The sequence below is a fragment of the Brienomyrus brachyistius genome, chromosome 7, assembly GCF_023856365.1.
Source record: "Brienomyrus brachyistius isolate T26 chromosome 7, BBRACH_0.4, whole genome shotgun sequence".
Lineage (NCBI taxonomy): Eukaryota > Metazoa > Chordata > Actinopteri > Osteoglossiformes > Mormyridae > Brienomyrus > Brienomyrus brachyistius.
The window spans coordinates 21,730,505-21,748,274 of NC_064539.1; the positions used below are offsets into that span (position 1 = coordinate 21,730,505).

General features: G+C 54.4%; 1 protein-coding gene across 1 annotated transcript; it reads right to left on the minus strand.

The window, feature by feature from the left end:
* Positions 1 to 332: 332 nt before the first annotated feature.
* On the minus strand, positions 333 to 16,343 carry fgf10a (fibroblast growth factor 10a). The gene is given in 4 exon segments (XM_049021503.1): positions 333 to 2,220; positions 3,430 to 3,533; positions 15,340 to 15,466; positions 15,468 to 16,343. Coding segments are annotated over 4 exon segments (750 nt in total). The 5' UTR covers positions 15,795 to 16,343; the 3' UTR covers positions 333 to 2,028.
* Positions 16,344 to 17,770: the final 1,427 nt, after the last annotated feature.

The following is a 17,770-nucleotide window of genomic DNA, read 5'->3' on the forward strand; positions in this document are numbered from 1 at the left end:
GCTCACCTCATACAGCTAATCCATACCTCATTGGGCTATTTAACTAATTAAGAGCTGGTGGTGAAACTGATGAATAAATGGAAAGGTTAAGGTGCCCCTGAGGAACAACTTGGGAACTGAAGCGGCGTTCATCTAGTCATCCAACAAGTTATCAGTACCTTTTTGGAGAACAGAAGGTTTTGTTTTTAGTGATTATATTGTTGCTCTTGATTAGCATATGTTCTAATTGTGTTTTTTTTCCTGATCAAATGTTTTTCTGTGGATAACACCAGTAATGCCAGGACACTGGGCCCAGTGCTAGGAAGCGTGGATTAACGAGGCAGGAAAGCAAATTTAATTACACATGGTGATATATTTCATACAGGTGTTATACAGCTTAACCAGAGGACCACCCCCCCCCAGAACACCACAGAATAAAAGCACAGATATACTTTGATCAGGCCCAGGGAATTGTGGGTCGTGCTGGTAGAAGCCTGTGGGACAGCCTAGGCAAACTTCACTGCCCCAGTTTCACTTTGTCTTGGATGATCTCCTCGGGTGGGGTCCAGGTCAGCCTGAAGATGGCACCCTAGGTGGCCGCCTATGTCGCCCAATGGGTTGACAGGGGTGGAGTGTGGGGGGTGTCTGCATCGCTGTTACCCCAACACCTGATGGGAAGGCGTTCTTGGAGAGCAGGGATATGAAGTAGGCAGGGCTGCGCGTTCTGCCCCAGGATGGCGTGGAAGTGGGGGGTGGGGAGGCAACGTTCTCCACCAAGAGCGAAGTGCTGATCCAACAGTAAATAACAATAACTTACAATGGAGCCATGACATCCAGCATTCCATAGAGTTATACTTTAAATATATTTCACTCTTTAAAAAACAACACTTTCTTTAAAACAAAGAACATAAGTACAGCTCCCAAACAACTCAAATAAGTCAGACATTTAAACAACAAATTATGAAGTTAGATGGCAGGATCAGTACAATAATGCAGAATTATATGATCGTTACGAGGCGATATCTACACGGTGAGGTGATAGTGGGTCTGCCACAGCCTGCTGCCCACGGCAACCTGCTGCTGCTTTGCTCCTTAAGCCTGGGCTGACACAACTAGTGACTCAATGGATGCATCCCCCTTCCTATCTGGCCCACAGCCCTTGGAGATCTTAACACGCCTGGGATAGCCCCGCAGGATGCACTGGGCTCTGAGGCGGGGCTCGTACAGGATGGGGACGCCCACGATTGGCCATCGGTCACACGTGACGGGGAATGACAAGTTTAGCTGGAGTACGGGCTGTGGGCGTGGCAAGCCCTCACTGGCCTATATTCGAAGCTGATTTGCAGCTGTGCAGGTGCGCGGTACACAGCAAAGGCAGTGCAGACATCCAGCTTTGGACTGATGGCGCCTTTTGAAGGGGGGCCCTGACAGGCTGGGACATAACTGTGGCCAGAAATTGCTTATTTTAGGAGCTCTGGCTGCCGCTGATGTCATGTGGGGCGGGCCTTACAGGCAAAGGCGACGCCCTCGGAGAGGCGCATGTGCTGGGCGTCATGGCGACCTAATGGGACACATCCCTAAGGACAGCCAGCGCCGAGCTCTGGGCCACTCATCCTCGGGGATCACCTACCGAACGCGGCAAACGTATGGCAAAGGAGGGGCTTGGGGACGGCATTGCTGTGAACCGCGATTCAGTTTCTTTCTTTAAATATCACATAAAATAAATAATTTATTGAAACGCAGTCAGAAAATTAAGCTGGAGAGGCCCATGGGAGTGTCCCAGCCAGTGTGTGTGTGGGGGGGGGGGGCAGAGTCCCACCCCTGTCCCTGCCAGCAGCTTCCAGTATGCATCGCCGTGTGGGCCATGCTAATGGGGGGGGGGGTCGTCCCTCTCGCATCCTCAGCTTCTGAATTTTGTCCATTTGTTGGTTCCAAACTGGGTGGCATGCAAAGACCATCCCTCTCTTCCCGGCTGGGTCAGGTGATGCGGGCGTGTCCTGGGCCCCCCTCAGTGGTGCTGGAGTCCCGCTTGGGCACACTGGCCGCAAGCTACACCACAATGGGCAGGAAGTGTGTGGCTGTGTTTTTCCGCCTTGTCTTTTTGCCCCGCATGGGCTTGCCATTGGTCATCAGGCCCACGAACATGGCCTTCTTCTTGTTGCGCCACTCTGCCGACGCATAGGTGTTGTAGCCGTTCTCCTCTATCCGCTCTTTCAGCTTGCAGTCGGGGCTGAAGTCCCTCTGAAACATGGAGGTTAGAGTCAGGGTCAGGGATATGGTTAGAGTTACAGCTCTATAGCCTGCCTGAAGCAGCCAACTCTCATTGCATCAGTGACAGCTTTAGTGGTTGAGCACAAGTAACCTTTGACCTTTATCCTGAGTGGAGGACAGTGAAGCCGCAGAGGATTCTGGGTACAGGCACACCGTGATAGACATGGCCCTCACCGAGGGCTTCCCAAACCCTACTGTAAGGACGTGAGAAGGTGCAGACGGAGGGGAAAGACAAGGCCTGGACGCGACCGCGTTTTCAGCCGTACGAGTAAAGCTCCCCGGTGACCCTCCCCCCTGCTGTGGAATGTTTGCGTGTCTTGGGGCTGTGGAACTGAGATGTAACATTCGCGACACACACAATACAAAAGGGGGGGGCGAGGGAGAGATGGAGAAGAATGGGCGGGCAGACGGCTCGAGTTTCCCCGGCAGGGAGCGGTGTCAGGCGGGTCGCGCTCGTGCTTTGAAGGCAGGTGAAGCCCTGGATAATGTTGCCTGCTTCTGAATGGAGGTAAGTACCAGCATGGTGCTATTCATGGGAAGGCCCTGCCCCCCCACCAAAGCCCACTTTGGTGAGGGTTCATTCAAGTGCAGTGAAGTGGAACTGTCCTTTAAAACCATCACAAGGCACTTTTTTTTAGGAAGAACAGGACACAGTGTTTCCCAGTACGGTATCAGCTGCGGGGGTGGGGGAGGGGGGGGGGGCAGGTTGACCTGAGGAACACAGCGGCCGTATCTGGCATACTGCATAAACCGCATTACTGTGTCAACTGCATTACTGTATAAAGTGCATTACTATGTAAACTGCATTACTGTTTCAACCCCATCACTGTGTAAAGTGCATTACTGCACTGACCACATTACTGCATAAACCGCATCACTGCATCAACAGCATTACTGCATTGACCACATTACTGAGTAAACTGCATTATTGTGTCAACCACGTTGCTGCATAAACTGCATTATTGTGTCAACCGCATTACTGCGTAAACTGCATTACCGCATTGACCTTATTGCGTAAACAGGATGGTCCTGTTTTCAGACTGGTGTTGTTGGTTGTTCTACATATTCTGGGGATTCACTTTCACCTGATCTCACCCAATCCTGCTTGTAGGGATCCCATAGGAATGGGGATGAGTGTGAACAGTATGTGGCCGGCGGGACAGCATGCAGTGCACTCACCGAGCCATACAGCTCGCCCTTCTTGTTGATGGCCAGGTAATAGTTGCTGCTCAGCCCTTTGATAGCCACCACTCCCACTTCGACAGACTTGATCTCTAGGATACCTGCAGGACAGGGGACAGAGGAGAGCAACCCGTTAGCTACGTGCAAACTCATAGAATTTATCGGAACCCCTGCTGGTAGCTGGTATTTTACATGAGCAGAGCAGCTATCTTTCAGGCCACTGCGCTTCACAGGGGTTCTATGAGGGCAGTTTGGTCTCTGCGGCATGGTAAACGTGTTAACCCCGCAAGGGTCCTAAAGACGGCAGGCTCAAATGCTGCCTGCTCAGAAATGCTCTCTGCGAGCAGCCGGAGCCCGTATGTGGGCGTAGCTCCTCATTGGTCATTGCTAAATTACCATGTGACATTTAGGGCTATGCCACTTTCATTCCGTAATATAATCTCACCTTACAGCATGTTCCAGAAAGATCTGGCACTTTCACAAACGCCTCGATTTGTCTGTGATCTCGCGTTTGTCAACCATCCAAGGCCCAGCACCACTAATGGAAGAACTGACATCCTTCAGCAGTCAGAGTTCCTGCTCATTTTTTGAATAGCAGGGAGTTTAGCTTAGTGATGTCACTCACATTCACAAGACGGCCATGTTGACTGAGGGAACGGCTTCCTTGGGGTGTGTCTCCCTGGCTCCCCCGCCCCCCTAACCTGTGTGACTTTTACAGTCCTTTCAAGAGGCTGTCACTATGGTGGTGGGGGGGGGGTTAACGGGATGGGAGGGACCCGAGAACCTTTGATCAGAAGTTAATTGCAGGGGCCGTTTCCCTTTGAGAGGCGGGCAGGTATGTCAGGGGCCCAGCTAGCCGACGGTCCCGCAGATCCTGACACGGGGGGGGGGGGGGGCGGCAAGGCATCAGCCTACTAACCACAAGCAAGCAAATCCATAAGCTGATTTAAAACAAACCAGGATCGCCCAGAAATTGGTTCAATACCACACGCGCTGTACCCTTTTATAACTTGACAATGGTGCTCAGAAGACTCGCATTCATAAATGAGCGTCGGACTCTGCCATGCCGGTTTCATTACAGCAGATCCGAGGCACGGACCAGCTGGATTATGGGGCTTGAGTGAGACACGAGTTCTCCGGCTGCCGGCCTGGGCCATCCCAGCCCACACCTGGCAGCAGCGGCCCTGTAGTTAGACACGCGGATCACACGGATCACACAGGCTGTTTAATTCAGGATCTGAGGACCCGCCAGCCCCAGTGGATCGGGTTCCAACCATTGAGCAGCATGTAAGGTGACCCGGGCCGCCCCAGGCCCTGCTCCCTGCCTCGGGTTCCTGAATAAGGGGGACTGACAGGTGGGAGAGCGCTGAGAGGATGGGACAGGGGGATTAGGGGGCACCTGATGGCCCACCGGTACAGGCCGAGTGCTGGGGCAGTGGGAGAGCACACACTTGTGTAGGACTGCACGGACACACACACAGAGCCAGGAGGTCCTGCAGGCTGGCTGGGGGGGGTCTGAATCACCTGTTGTGGGTATGTCTGATGTGGTGAGCACCAGGCCAATCTGCAGGTAAACGGGCCCAAAACACTGGGCTCAGACGGCTGTGGCATTCGATGGACCCAAAGCAGAGCTGGGGTGGAAGGTCAGCACGTCCCAGGTACCCATGCAAGCAGCACTGCTCAGCCGAGTAATGTTCTCCTCTCCTTCTGTCGTCTCCTTCCCTCTCTCCCTCCCTGCCTTTCACCCTCTTCTTCCCTCTCTCAATTTATCTCCCTCTTCCCTCTCTCTCCCCCTCCCTCCTTCCCTCTCCCCCTTCTCCACCTCTTTCTCTCTCCTCTCCCCCCTTCTTTCCCTCTAATTCTCTCCCCCCCCTCTTTCCACCTCTCCCTCTTTCTCTCCCCCTCCCCAGTACCAGCTGCTCCTGCCCTCCTCCGTGCTTAAACGCACAGAAACATTTTTATGGCCCCTACCTAGAATGGAACAGCCACGTTTGTTAACGCAGAAAAGTGTCTGTGTTCTCCACCATCAACATTCTTCTGACGTTACAAAGAGGAACATCTGCATCTGGAGCAGTGTTTATAAGGCACACACACAAAATCCAAATGCCACCCAGTTCAATTTACTGGTTAATTTAACCCTCACAGTGCAGAGAGAGACTGAGGATAGTTTAAACCGTAATTTTTGTTTTCCTTTCTGTGTTTCGCTTCCAGTTACTGCTGGGATCACTTGGGCTGACCAGTGTAATCGTCCGTGTGGCTGGCATAGCATTTTCCACTAAGGCTTTCCAAACACAGAGAGTAATTACGCCCCGTGCTGTTTCACATCCTCGACTGGGGCCTGCAGGCTCTCTGAACGCCAGCTAACCCACGACCTTCCAGGTAAGAACACGCTGGCTTCCAACTGGTATTATGAAGGCAACCTTGCTGTGTTCTTGCAAAAAGTTCCTCAGGGTGCCCCGACCTTCACCTATGACCTGTGAGGAGGAGCTCTATAGCCAGCCCTTCCTCTCGCCTGCATCCCCACTGGGTGACTCAGGCCTGCAGGTCAAAGGTCAGGTGGAAGTCCCACAGAGCATGGAGATCTAGTTGAGTGAGCGTACTCAGCTGGTGGTCTGAAACCACAGATGGGGAGACGGGGGATTACAATATCACAGAGTGGGACAGTTAGATCGGGGTCCAGGAGGGCAGGAGACACCCCCATGTGATGAGGCAGTGTGGTCTGGAGACTGTGAGCTGCTGGAGAAATGGGGAGGGGGTAACGTGTATTTCTTGGAACTTAGTAGCCCCCATATTTGTCCTGCCTTGTTCAACAAGCATGTAACAGCATTGGAATTACCCTGGGAATGCCGATTGCCGCTCTGTGACAGCAGCTCCTTCTCAGCCACCCCCCCTCCCCCCGTCACACACCCCCCTCCCTTGCCGTTAAAAGAACCAGCATCCTCATTAAGGTCCCCGTGGAGGCCGCCTGCACCGCACTGCTGATGACGGGACCGAGCCCTTTGATCAGGCTCTGTCCCAGGCGGGCTTCCCGGCACCGCCCGTCCCCCTGGCCCGGGGCTGGGGGCCACAGTTTAACTGGATCTGTCTGAAAGGTCCACAGGCAGCTCCTCAATGAGATCTACATGTGTGCAACACAAACAACATGAGTTTGTCAAAAAATAAAAGGAGAGAGGGAGATGTGTCAGCTCAGTGAAACTCATCGAATTTTTCATTTCTGTTATATTAAACTTTCCCCAAAGCCAGGACAAAATAATATTTATTCTACTTCCCCTTTTTTGATGCTATTTGCTAATAGAATATCATTTATTGAGTTGCTGGAAGACTGCCCCACCGCAACACACACACACACACACACACACACACACACACACACACACACACACACACATTAATTGCTACGTATCTTTTGTATTTTATTTTTTTAATTGGGCACAGTTCAGGCCACACTCATTTACATCTGTTGGGAAAGCCGTGAGGTGCGAGGACCTCCCATTCAGGCCCCGGAGCACTGCCATGTGGCCTTGTCCCTCTGCCTGACTGGCAGTTCCTCTCTGTATCTTATTACTTTAAGAAACCAGTAATTTCATTTTTTATTTTAGTTCAACTACATTTTCTTTATGGTTTTTCTGTTTCCTTAGAAGATACATTGATACCACACTGCCAAGCTGCACGCAATTTCATCTTGGCTGGGAACACTTAAACCAGCTCCAGATACTCAGGCGAATGCAAAAACACAAAACTAAACAAAACACAGACATTGGTCTGCACACAGAAACACACATTCCAGGTATTGGTCCTCCCTGCCCCTAGATGGCAGCAAACAACCCAAAATCAAAAGCACTTCTACCAATGTTCTCTTCACACAGCAAGATGACGATAAATATCTCCTGATTCCAAGGCATTCTAATGAAAATAAATTCACCAATGTGAAGAACACACAGTATGTTAAACAAGCGACATGCCATATGCGGTGAAAATCGCTCATTGTTAGTACTAGAACGTTTTGTTGCATTTCATGGCAAAGCAGGGCAAAAGATGCACAATGAAAATGTCACCAGATCGTAGGAACATCTACAGGACATCACCACAGACAGAGCTTAGGGTCTGGCTGGTTTCTTGTGAGTGAGAAATATGTGTCCGTGCAAGTCCCCCCTCTACCCCCACCCTGCACATACACATCAATGTGGCAGCCAACAGACTCCAGGTCCAACCCCCCACCCCACCAATCTAAATGTCAGCACAGGCACCCATGGTGCTGGGAAGGGGGGCCTCGGTGTGGGAACCAGCCGAATTAGAGGCCAGTAAAGCAGCGGGGGTGGGATATGGGATCTGTGCCGGATAAGATCCAGGACTCCTGGTTCAGTCACCAGTTGCCTGAGGACTGCCCCCACCCTCTCACACACTCGCAGTGGGTAATTACGCGGCATTCCTGCCTGCTCCTTAAAAGCGGCCCTGCTGCTCCTTCTCCTACATCTCCCCCCCCCCCCCTCCCACTGCATGCTCGGGGGGGTCAGGTGGGGGAGGCCCCTGCAGCCCCAAGTCGGCTGTACCTACGCACGATCACAGCACTTGGCCCACTGGCTTCACCATATTCACTTGCATCGCTATGTTAAAATGCTGTTAGCATGCTGGCTAGTGCATGGGCTAGTTCATGTGTTAGCTTGCAGGTTAGGGCATGGGTTAGCACATGTGCTAGTGTCCGGGTCAGCACACTGGTTACTGCATGGGGTAGCATATGAGTTAGTTTGCAGGTTAGCACACTGGCTGCTGCATCGGCCCTGCTGAGTCAAGTCCCCTCAGTTGTCGCAGCTGGGACGGCACTCCTTGGTGCATGACAGAAATGACCTTAGGTGATTTCCCCCGAACTGATGAGTCTGCGTTTGTGGGTGCCCGATGGACAGAGGGGCTAAAACCAGTGCTAATGAGAGACAGATGAAACGACAATGTCTCTGTGACAGGGGCCCGGTCCGTTTTGGCCTGGCCCACTGTAGCCACTAAATGGCACCCTGCCACTCTCAAACGGACTGAAGTGGCAGGGCGGTTTGAAAGGAGGACACTTCAAGTGCCAGGCGGTTTGCGGGGAAGAAGGGGGCATGGACATGATGACAGCCAAGCACGGCAGCACCTCCGTATCGACTGGGATCTGACGGGTCCGGAAGGCGACGGGCCTGCAGCCCGGGCCGGACCGGGAGCCTCACGCACAGGCATGCCATCTGGACATGCTGGTGGTCGGGTGCAATGGGCCGGAGAATGCGAGAGTTTGCACGCAGGGCCAGGGCCGGCCGGGAGCTATTCAGTGCGGTGAATCGGGGAAATCTGTAGCTTATTTCCAGAATGTTCCGCTGCACTGGTGATTGACGCCGCTGTGAATTAAGCCACGGACTGCGGGATTAGCTGAAAAATGAGACGTGCGCGTGGAGCGGAGGAGGAGGACAGGAGTGACCGCGAGCTCCAGGCTGGCCACAGAAAAATCCCCACGATGGGCGAATAAACTGACCACGAGAAACAAAAAGCGAGAGAAGAGTATGTCAGAGGCCTGCTCCGTTCTGTGTGTGAACAAGACACACAAGCCCAAAAATGTGGGGAATCTGAACAACAAAGTGTGTGTGTGTGTGTGTGTGTGTGGGGTGGGGGGTGCAGGCAGGCCTAGGCTAAGGGCACTTATGTGAATAAATTTAGATTAACGTGACTGGAGGCCTCCCTATGGCCTGGGAGCTTGACCGGTCCAGTCCAGTCTGCTGGGTAAGGAGGAGCTGCTCCCAGCCGTGGCCTGGCCGATCTCACAGCAGACACCAGGGCCAGAGGATGCCATTTCTGTCTTTCACCGCGCCTGGCACAAATGGTGCTCTCATTAAGCTAATGGGTGTCAGAGGTCAGCCATACATCTGGTCCCACGTATCTGAGGTTTCGGGGACTGGGAGGTGGGGGTGGGCAGGGGCCAAAAGGCACGGGCTGCAGCACAGTCATGCCAGAGCCGTGGGAGCATGTGACTCAGATGGACAGACGGAAGATGCTCCTGCGAACGAATACGAAGGTTTTCATTGGTTAAGTCAGTCACGTGCTGATGAGCTGATTGGCTGAGATGGATAGAGTGGCTGCTGACCTTCTACCCCCCCTCTAATGAGCTCCATGCACACTGAGATAATGACCTGAAGGGGAGGAGGATCCTCCCCAACACAGGTCACGCACACACAGGCAAACATACGTGTGCACAATTAGGGATAGTCAGGCAATGCCCTGGGGGGCCGCAGCCATGACCACAGTCACACCACAAAAAGTCATCCGACACGACCGTGCTCGACCGCACTCGGTTACATGTGCGAGACCAGCATCGGTGAGTCACTGTGTGGGTGAGTGCTGTCAGAGTGCTGGGTCCACCAGCACTGCAAACCTCCAGATGGTGATGGATACGTACGGCTGACTGCCACTCTGCCAACGGAAGAGGGCGAGAGGAAATCAAAAGGAAAAAGGCAAAAGGTCATTGCTGTTTGCCCACTGTACCTTCATGCATATGCCAAGTATAGTATGTATTGGCATGTAAATGACACTTGGAAGTACAGATTCTCTCACACACAGCAGGGTTACGATGAAGATACAAGCAGGTAAGAGGGAGGAGAGAGAAGACAAGGAGAACAGCAGGTGTGAACGGCGGAGAACTAGTGATTTAGTGTGACGAGAAAGTGAGGAGCTGTATGCTATATGCGTCCCCCCCCCCCCCCCCACACACACACACACACACAACCAGTCCAGCATGGGGAATTTCTGGGAACTGCTGGGAGATGGCTGCAGGAATCTGCTGGGCGTTAGAGGTCAGGAAGGGAGACGGCGGGGAGAACGGGGCTAGGGCAAGACAGGGTAAGCAGCCGGGGCACAGCGCGCGGCATCCGACTGCTCGCAACCCGGGCACAGCGCGCGGCATCCGACTGCTCGCAACCCGGGCACAGCGCGCGGCATCCGACTGCTCGCAACCGGGGCACAGCGCGCGGCATCCGACTGCTCGCAACCCGGGCACAGCGCGCGGCATCCGACTGCTCGCAACCCGGGCACAGCGCACGGCATCCGACTGCTCGCAACCCGGGCACAGCGCACGGCATCCGACTGCTCGCAGCCGGGGCACAGCGCGCGGCATCCGACTGCTCGCAACCCGGGCACAGCGCGCGGCATCCGACTGCTCGCAACCCGGGCACAGCGCGCGGCATCCGACTGCTCGCAACCCGGGCACAGCGCGCGGCATCCGACTGCTCGCAACCCGGGCACAGCGCGCGGCATCCGACTGCTCGCAACCCGGGCACAGCGCGGGGCATCCGACTGCTCGCATCTGACTTCCCATCCCGAATCCCTTTCCTGCAATCCAATGTGACGCGGCTCCTAGGGACGTGATCTACAGCATCTAGCAGACAGTTGAATCATGCGGGGGGCAGCGGCGGACAGGCAAGAGGAGCGAACAGTTGACTGACAAATCACACTGGGCTTTCGCAGACTAAGAAGGAGAAAAGCCATCTGTGTTTGACAAGGAACTCGGGGAAAGATCTCGTTCAAGGCCGTGGTATCCAGTTATTCAAGGAATTAATGTCAGGGGCCACATCTGATTGGCCAGCAAACAACACCATATTAGCTGATGCACAGATTAGCAGATCAGATCTGACAACACTCACAGCCTACAGGGGCAAGTATCTGAGTCAAAACAACAGAAAATAAACAAATAAGATCATTAAAAATGAGGAGAACAATGGAAAACAAGATTAGGCACGTCCGATACGTTAAATATCTGCAGGAAATACTTTTTCCAGCATGTGATATTCATATTAATTTGAGGGCACATCTGAGATCAGGCTGATTGCTTTTAATCGCCGAACATTATTCCTCGGGAAAATACAGTATGATTGCAGCTTGGGCCGATAAGGGGATTATGACCAATATTCCCGTGCAGTAAACAAGCTGGCGATTAAAAGTTTAAGATTAAAAGCCTGATACTGACCGCTAGACCGTCGTTCAGAAACAACCACTGGCGTCGCCGACATTAAATCTGAGGGGGACGTGTCCTCCGCACATTTCATAATTATTTGTTTGGACCCCCCCACATTTAACATTAAATATTACTTTTATGCCAGTGTGTCTGCCCCCCCCCCCCCCACATTCAAAATGCTTCTGACACCCCTGGAAACAACCGAATTTTAATTTGGCCCTGTGCACATACACAGTGAGAGATCCCCCCTAATCTTGGATAATAGTTTTAAAACGCATGTCTTTCTGATTACTGGTCAAACTCGAGCAGTAAATGCCCCCCCCCCCCCCCCCAAAGCCTTTTGCCTTGTCCTCGTTGCAGACGCATCCCTGAGAGGTCAGCTATGCAGTCGACGATACGGACAAGCAGGAACGACAGCACTGCTGGGATAAGTGTGATTGGGACTGGCCATGCCGTACCCCCCCCCCCCCCCCCGCACAACCTGCGCTGATGGCATGGACTCTCTGCCCATCCCACCCCCCCCAAACCGACCCCAACAGGGACAAATGCTGGTGACTTTGAAACGGTCAGGTGTTAATGGGCAGCCGTCTGTAATCCTAATTAAACTGAAGCCACATTCTACTGACCCCAAATGGGGTGTCAGTGCAATGGCCACCAAACTGGCCCACCCCCCTCCTCTGCCCCCCCTCGCCTGATGAACAGCCCAGAGGCCTGACAGCCCTGCACTTTGGACCCCGCAAGAGAGCCGGCAGTTGAACCTCAAATTGCTAAGTATCCTCCATCACTTGTCAGAGCCCGAGGATGCTAATTAAGGCCCATTTAGGCTTTCCTGTACGAGGGGGCTGCTACCCAGCAGGCTTTGCGGTAGAGAATGGTGGGGAGACGGGGGGGGGGGGTTCCAGTCTCCTCAGGGTGGGTCAGTCCAAAGCCCCCCCTGGTTATTTGTTTGCCCCCCCACCCCCCCCGCTGACGGATGCCGGTGTGGAGAAGCTGACAGAAGTGATACTGGGCAGATGGATTTTGAAAGAGGGCCAGACAATGCAAGCCGGATTGGATTTCAAATGCTACATAGACGGGCCTTTTATGGAAAGCGGCGGAATCGCGAGAAAGTGCCGGTCCGGGCCGGGCGGCGACATCAAAGCACACAAAGGGTCACACCTGGGCGACGTGCGCCTCTTACAGCTTTTAATTCTGCCCTGTTACCGTTTGCCGCGCAAGTAAGACAACCCCTGGGAGGCGGCCCGTGACGGACGGGACGCGCCAATGGAACGACCGCGGAGCTTTTCCCCGGGACAGAGAACAAAAGGGAGGGAGGCAGGGAGACAGCGACGGGTCCTGAGGAGAACCCCCGGCAGATATGGGGGGGGGGGGGGTTCATTGTTCCGGAGAAAAGCCATCTGAATAAAAACGAGGGCTTTGTTTAAAGCGGGCCTAATGACATCCTGTAGTTACGGCGATAATTTGTCAAAGCTGATGGAGTGTCGGCGTGTCACTGGCAGACTGTGCGCTTTATTTAACACGCCTGCACCATTATTAAGTGCAGAATGACGGAGCCGGGCCTCACTTCTCCCCCGACTCGCCGGCCTGCCACTCACAGCACGTGGGCCCCCACCTTAACGCCGTTAGCGATGACTAACGATGCTGTGCCATCCCGCCAGGCGCAGAGACAGAGGCTGACAACAAGATGCTGCAGTTTGGCTATATAGCATGTGCCCTGCAGGGGGGGCCTCCACAGGACCGGGAACCCGTGGCTCTGACGCCTTCCGTAAAGGTCACCCGGCGCTGCGTCCCTCCCCACAGACGCCTCTCTCATTCCCAGCTCCCAGGATGGCTGCAGGGTCATCCTGCGGGGGCCGGCCGGCATCAGCCGGCTAACCTATGTCCACCTCTGCACAGATGCTACAGAGCAACAGGAATGGCACAGGGCACGTGTACAGCCATCTACAATCTGCATGGGCTCAAACAGACCAGAGGGACGTTGGCCATGATGATGCAATGGGGGCAGAACTCTCTCCAACCTGCATTTATTCTTCGCGAAATCAAATAAAGATTCACTGCACACAAAACGCAGACACTGGGTGGCATAAACGAACTGCAATATATTCCAAAATGTCTACCGCAGCCTCGACCAGGTGCGGTAACCTGGGGGGGGGGGGGTGTACGTGCGGTTTAAATGCCCCCGTTACGAAATTCTCCTCCCTGGTCCGGTGGGTCCTGGGGGAACCAGCCCAAACGGCTGACATGTCTGGTCCTCCTGAGACCCAGCCGCTTCTTTACAGCGTCGAGAGTGTGATTCAGCTTCCAGGACAAACAAGTGGGCGGCACGTATTGCGGACAGTGGGAACACAATGGATACCTGGGGGGGGAGTCTCTCCCTCCCTCACTCACTCTCTCCCTCGCTTTCTCTCCTCTGCCCTCCGTAATGAGAAACATCAAGACCTGAAGCGGTCCTCCTGAAAAATGGCTGGTTTCACCGTCACACGTCGCAGCTGTGGACTCTGGGCTGGGTCTGCGTATGTGTTTGGGGACTCGGCATCAGGTCCAACCAGAAATCCTCAGCGAAACCGTCTGGAACACTATTACTGTTATTGCTCGTGCCTGGGGGTCACTGGGAGTTAATGACAGCCACATTGTCGGCACATGTGGTCTCTGGGGGGGGGGGGGGGGGGGGGGGGGGCAGCACATTGGCACAGAGAGGCAGGAACGGGGCGTGTTTTTCCCTCCAGTCCAGCATCACTGCGCAGCTAGCGGGAATGACACAAAGGCGGCGTGTGGATCTGGCATACGGCTGGGTGCAGGCGGAGCGGTGGGGGCGGGCAGCGGGGGCAGCGGCGGGCAGGCAAGAGGAGTGGCAGCCGTGTGCTGGAATTCCATCGTCTGCGGCTCACAGGGCCCCTGTGGCCCAGCTTACACATGGCCCCCACATGGCGGCGCTCCCCTTTATTCAGAGCCAGGGGGTGTGCAGCACTGCCCCTCTAGCAGAGCCTGGAGCCCCAGCTGGGGCAACTGTAGTCATGATGATGCAGAGGAAAGGGAGGGGAAGAGCAACGGAAAGGACCCACGTGTGCTTACTGTGATCTCTGCACATACAGCCTCTACAAAGGGAACACGTGTGCTTACCGTGATCTCTGCACATACAGCCTCTACAAAGGGAACACGTGTGCTTACCGTGATCTCTGCACATACAGCCTCTACAAAGGGAACACGTGTGCTTACCGTGATCTCTGCACATACAGCCTCTACAAAGGGAACACGTGTGCTTACCGTGATCTCTGCACATACAGCCTCTACAAAGGGAACACGTGTGCTTACCGTGATCTCTGCACATACAGCCTCTACAAAGGGAACACGTGTGCTTACCGTGATCTCTGCACATACAGCCTCTACAAAGGGAACACGTGTGCTTACCGTGATCTCTGCACATACAGCCTCTACAAAGGGAACACGTGTGCTTACTGTGATCTCTGAACAGACAGCCTTTACAAAGAAATCACGTGCGTTTACCATGATCTCTACACAAACAACCTCTACAAAGAGAACATGCATGTTTCGTGTGACCTCTTTGACAGACACGCACAGCTATGAAATCAGGTGCGCCGCTGTCTCCAACACCAATAACAGCCTTAAGAGTGTTGATGACTGGTGAACGTGAGCTTGGTGTCCCTGGCATGGACAACGAGCCCCGCACAGCATGACAGAGATGTAAATGTTCTCTAAACTCCACTAAATGTAATTGATTCCAGCCACTGTGCTCTGAATATCTCGGTGCTCGGACAGCGAAGCACAAACAGTATGCCTCCGACAGCCCAAAGCAACCCGGACGTGCGAACGAGCCGAAACAGACACCTTGTCTCACACGGGCGACTTTCCTGTCACCCCGTGTCCCAGAAGCGTCCTTGCTGCGGACGGACGCGGCCAGCAGACGGACGGGCTCTACTTACTGAACGGGTCGTCCTTGCTCTTGGTGCCGTTGACTTTGCCGTTTTTATCAATCCTAAGAAAGAACTTCTGGAAGGAGAAGAGTTTGCGGCGTCGGACATCTCCCTGTAGGTGGTTGTAGCTGCGCACAGTGCCTGCCCACCACTACCGAGGAGTTGGTGCCGCGGGGCAAGCGCCCGGGGCGCAGGGCGCTGTGACAGGCCACTGGCAGCGAGCAGAGGAGCAGCACCAGCAGCAGCGAGAGGCAGGAGAGGTGGGAGCACAGAGCCACTCTGCCCTGGCTCACTTTCCATTTCCACATGGTGCTGGAGCTCTGAGGACCGGCAAGCACCTCACGGCAAGGAGCATGCTGGGGAGGCAGGGAGAAAGGGGGCTGGGGTCGGGGGGCAAAGCCCCGTGCGGCCGCTGGGTCTCCCGGAGTCGCTTCCCGTCGCGTCCGAAAGGAATGCGTCAACATCCATAACTCGGAGCACCTCCGGCGTGTGTCAGGCGATCCGGCCCGTCCCGCTTCAGTGGGACAGCTCCGGCGTGGGGGGGGGGGGGGGGGCGCCGCTGACTCCACGCACGGCTGGATGATGAACGGGACGGAGAGAAAGAGAGAGAGAGAGAGGGGCAGGCGAGGAACAAAAAGTTTTCAAAGCAAAAAACTCTCCATTCTTCTCAGGGAGTGGGAGAATCCAGAAAGAGGGAAGAGGAGCGTTTAATCCCCACTAAAGTCCTTCCGTCCTCCGCGGGTCCTGGGTGCCTGTCTGCTCTGCGTCTCCTCGTCTCCACTGCTGCCGTCGCTGCCGCTCCGGGCCGAGTGAGCGCGTGTGCTTTGCCCTCCCGAGTGACTGAGCTGTGTCACTCTTCTCACCTTATGTATTCCGCACGGGAACCCAGATGTAATCTCTTTAGCTAATTGGCAGTCTATGAAAAGCAGTCGGCTTTGAAGATCTGCGTGTGTGTGAGAGAGAGGGAGAGGGAGAGAGAGAGAGAGAGAGAGAGAGAGAGAGAGAGAGAGAGAGATTTTTTCCCTCCTCTCCTATCTGTCTCTCTCCCTATCTCACACCCCTACCCCCACCTCACTACCTCCCACTCCCTCTCTCCCCTCCCTCCCTACCTCTTCTCCAGATTCTCATTCCCCCAGAGAGAAATGGAGCAGGTCAAAAGGGAGTCTGAAACGTCAGCAAGAGGGAGCTCCTTCTGCTCCTAGCTCCCCCTGCCTCCTCTCCTCCTCTCCTTTCCACCAACAGGTCCGTCCCGAACTGACCCCCCCTCCCCATTCCCCTACATTCATTCTCTTTCTCACCCAGCTCCTTCACTCCTCTGTCTGCTTGGCGATTCCTCAGCAGCTTCGGCGCTCCAGCCGGTCCGACCTTCTGTCCGTGACACGGACAGATACAGACCAACACAAGGAAACACGGCATTCCATGACAACCCCCCCCCCCCCCCCAAAAAAAAAAAAACCCCAAACAGCGTCAAAAGGCTCTGCTGGCCCTCCCCTCACCCGAAATGTGCAACGTACTAATTACACCGTTAGCTATACTTTGTTGATAGTGAGTAGCCGCTGGGGCCACGGACATGCAAGCTTGGGTAGGGGGTGGTGCTTCTCTGCTCTGTGAACTTCATTGCAGACAGTTGGTTCCGCTCTTCCGGAGGCTTCTCCCTCCTTACCTGCCTCAGCCACTGTGTCTAACATTTGGGACATGGGTTTGATTTCGACATGCCCGCTGTCCTGGAAATCACCCAAATTAAGGTATGATGACTTTGTTCACATCTAGTACGGATCGCGGACCTTGCTGTGCCCCCCTCCCCCTTAGCCATGACTCGCCACAGAGCTTAGCGGTGGGCTAATGGTGGATGGCACACAGGCCTGGGTTCCAGGTCCCCAGCAGACAGCAAAATGCTAACATCTGGTCGTGGCTTATCTGCCCCTGGAGAACAGCTCCCCTGTCCTCACAGGTGACTCTCTTCTCATACTGCCCTCAGGTTCAGGCTCCCTTTCATCTGCACACTGCCCGGGACCACAGCAGGTGTTCAGGAGAGCTGGCGTCATAATACGAGGGTGCGAACATCACGTCGCCCCCCCACCCCGAGGCCCTGGCCCAGCCCACGTTAGCCTAGCGCCCTCAATCTCGCAGGTTCTCTACAGAACCCCGATTAGCTTTGGAATTTGGAAAATCTCACTTAAATAAATACAAACAAAGTGAAAACAAAACAGTGTGGCATCCTTCCTGGAATCCCACCACAGCTCTATAAAAATGTGCCTGTCACTCAGTTCCCCCGAAAAGCCGTCCTTCATGTTTTTGTTGGGGATTGATCACTGTTTTCCCTCAAGCACAGTTAGCTGTCCATAGCCACTCGTTATCTCATCGCTGTCAGTGGGCTGCCACCTCTCTGTCTGCCCTGCGCTCTGCTCTGTCCCCCTGCCCCTTATCAGCAGGCCCGTAA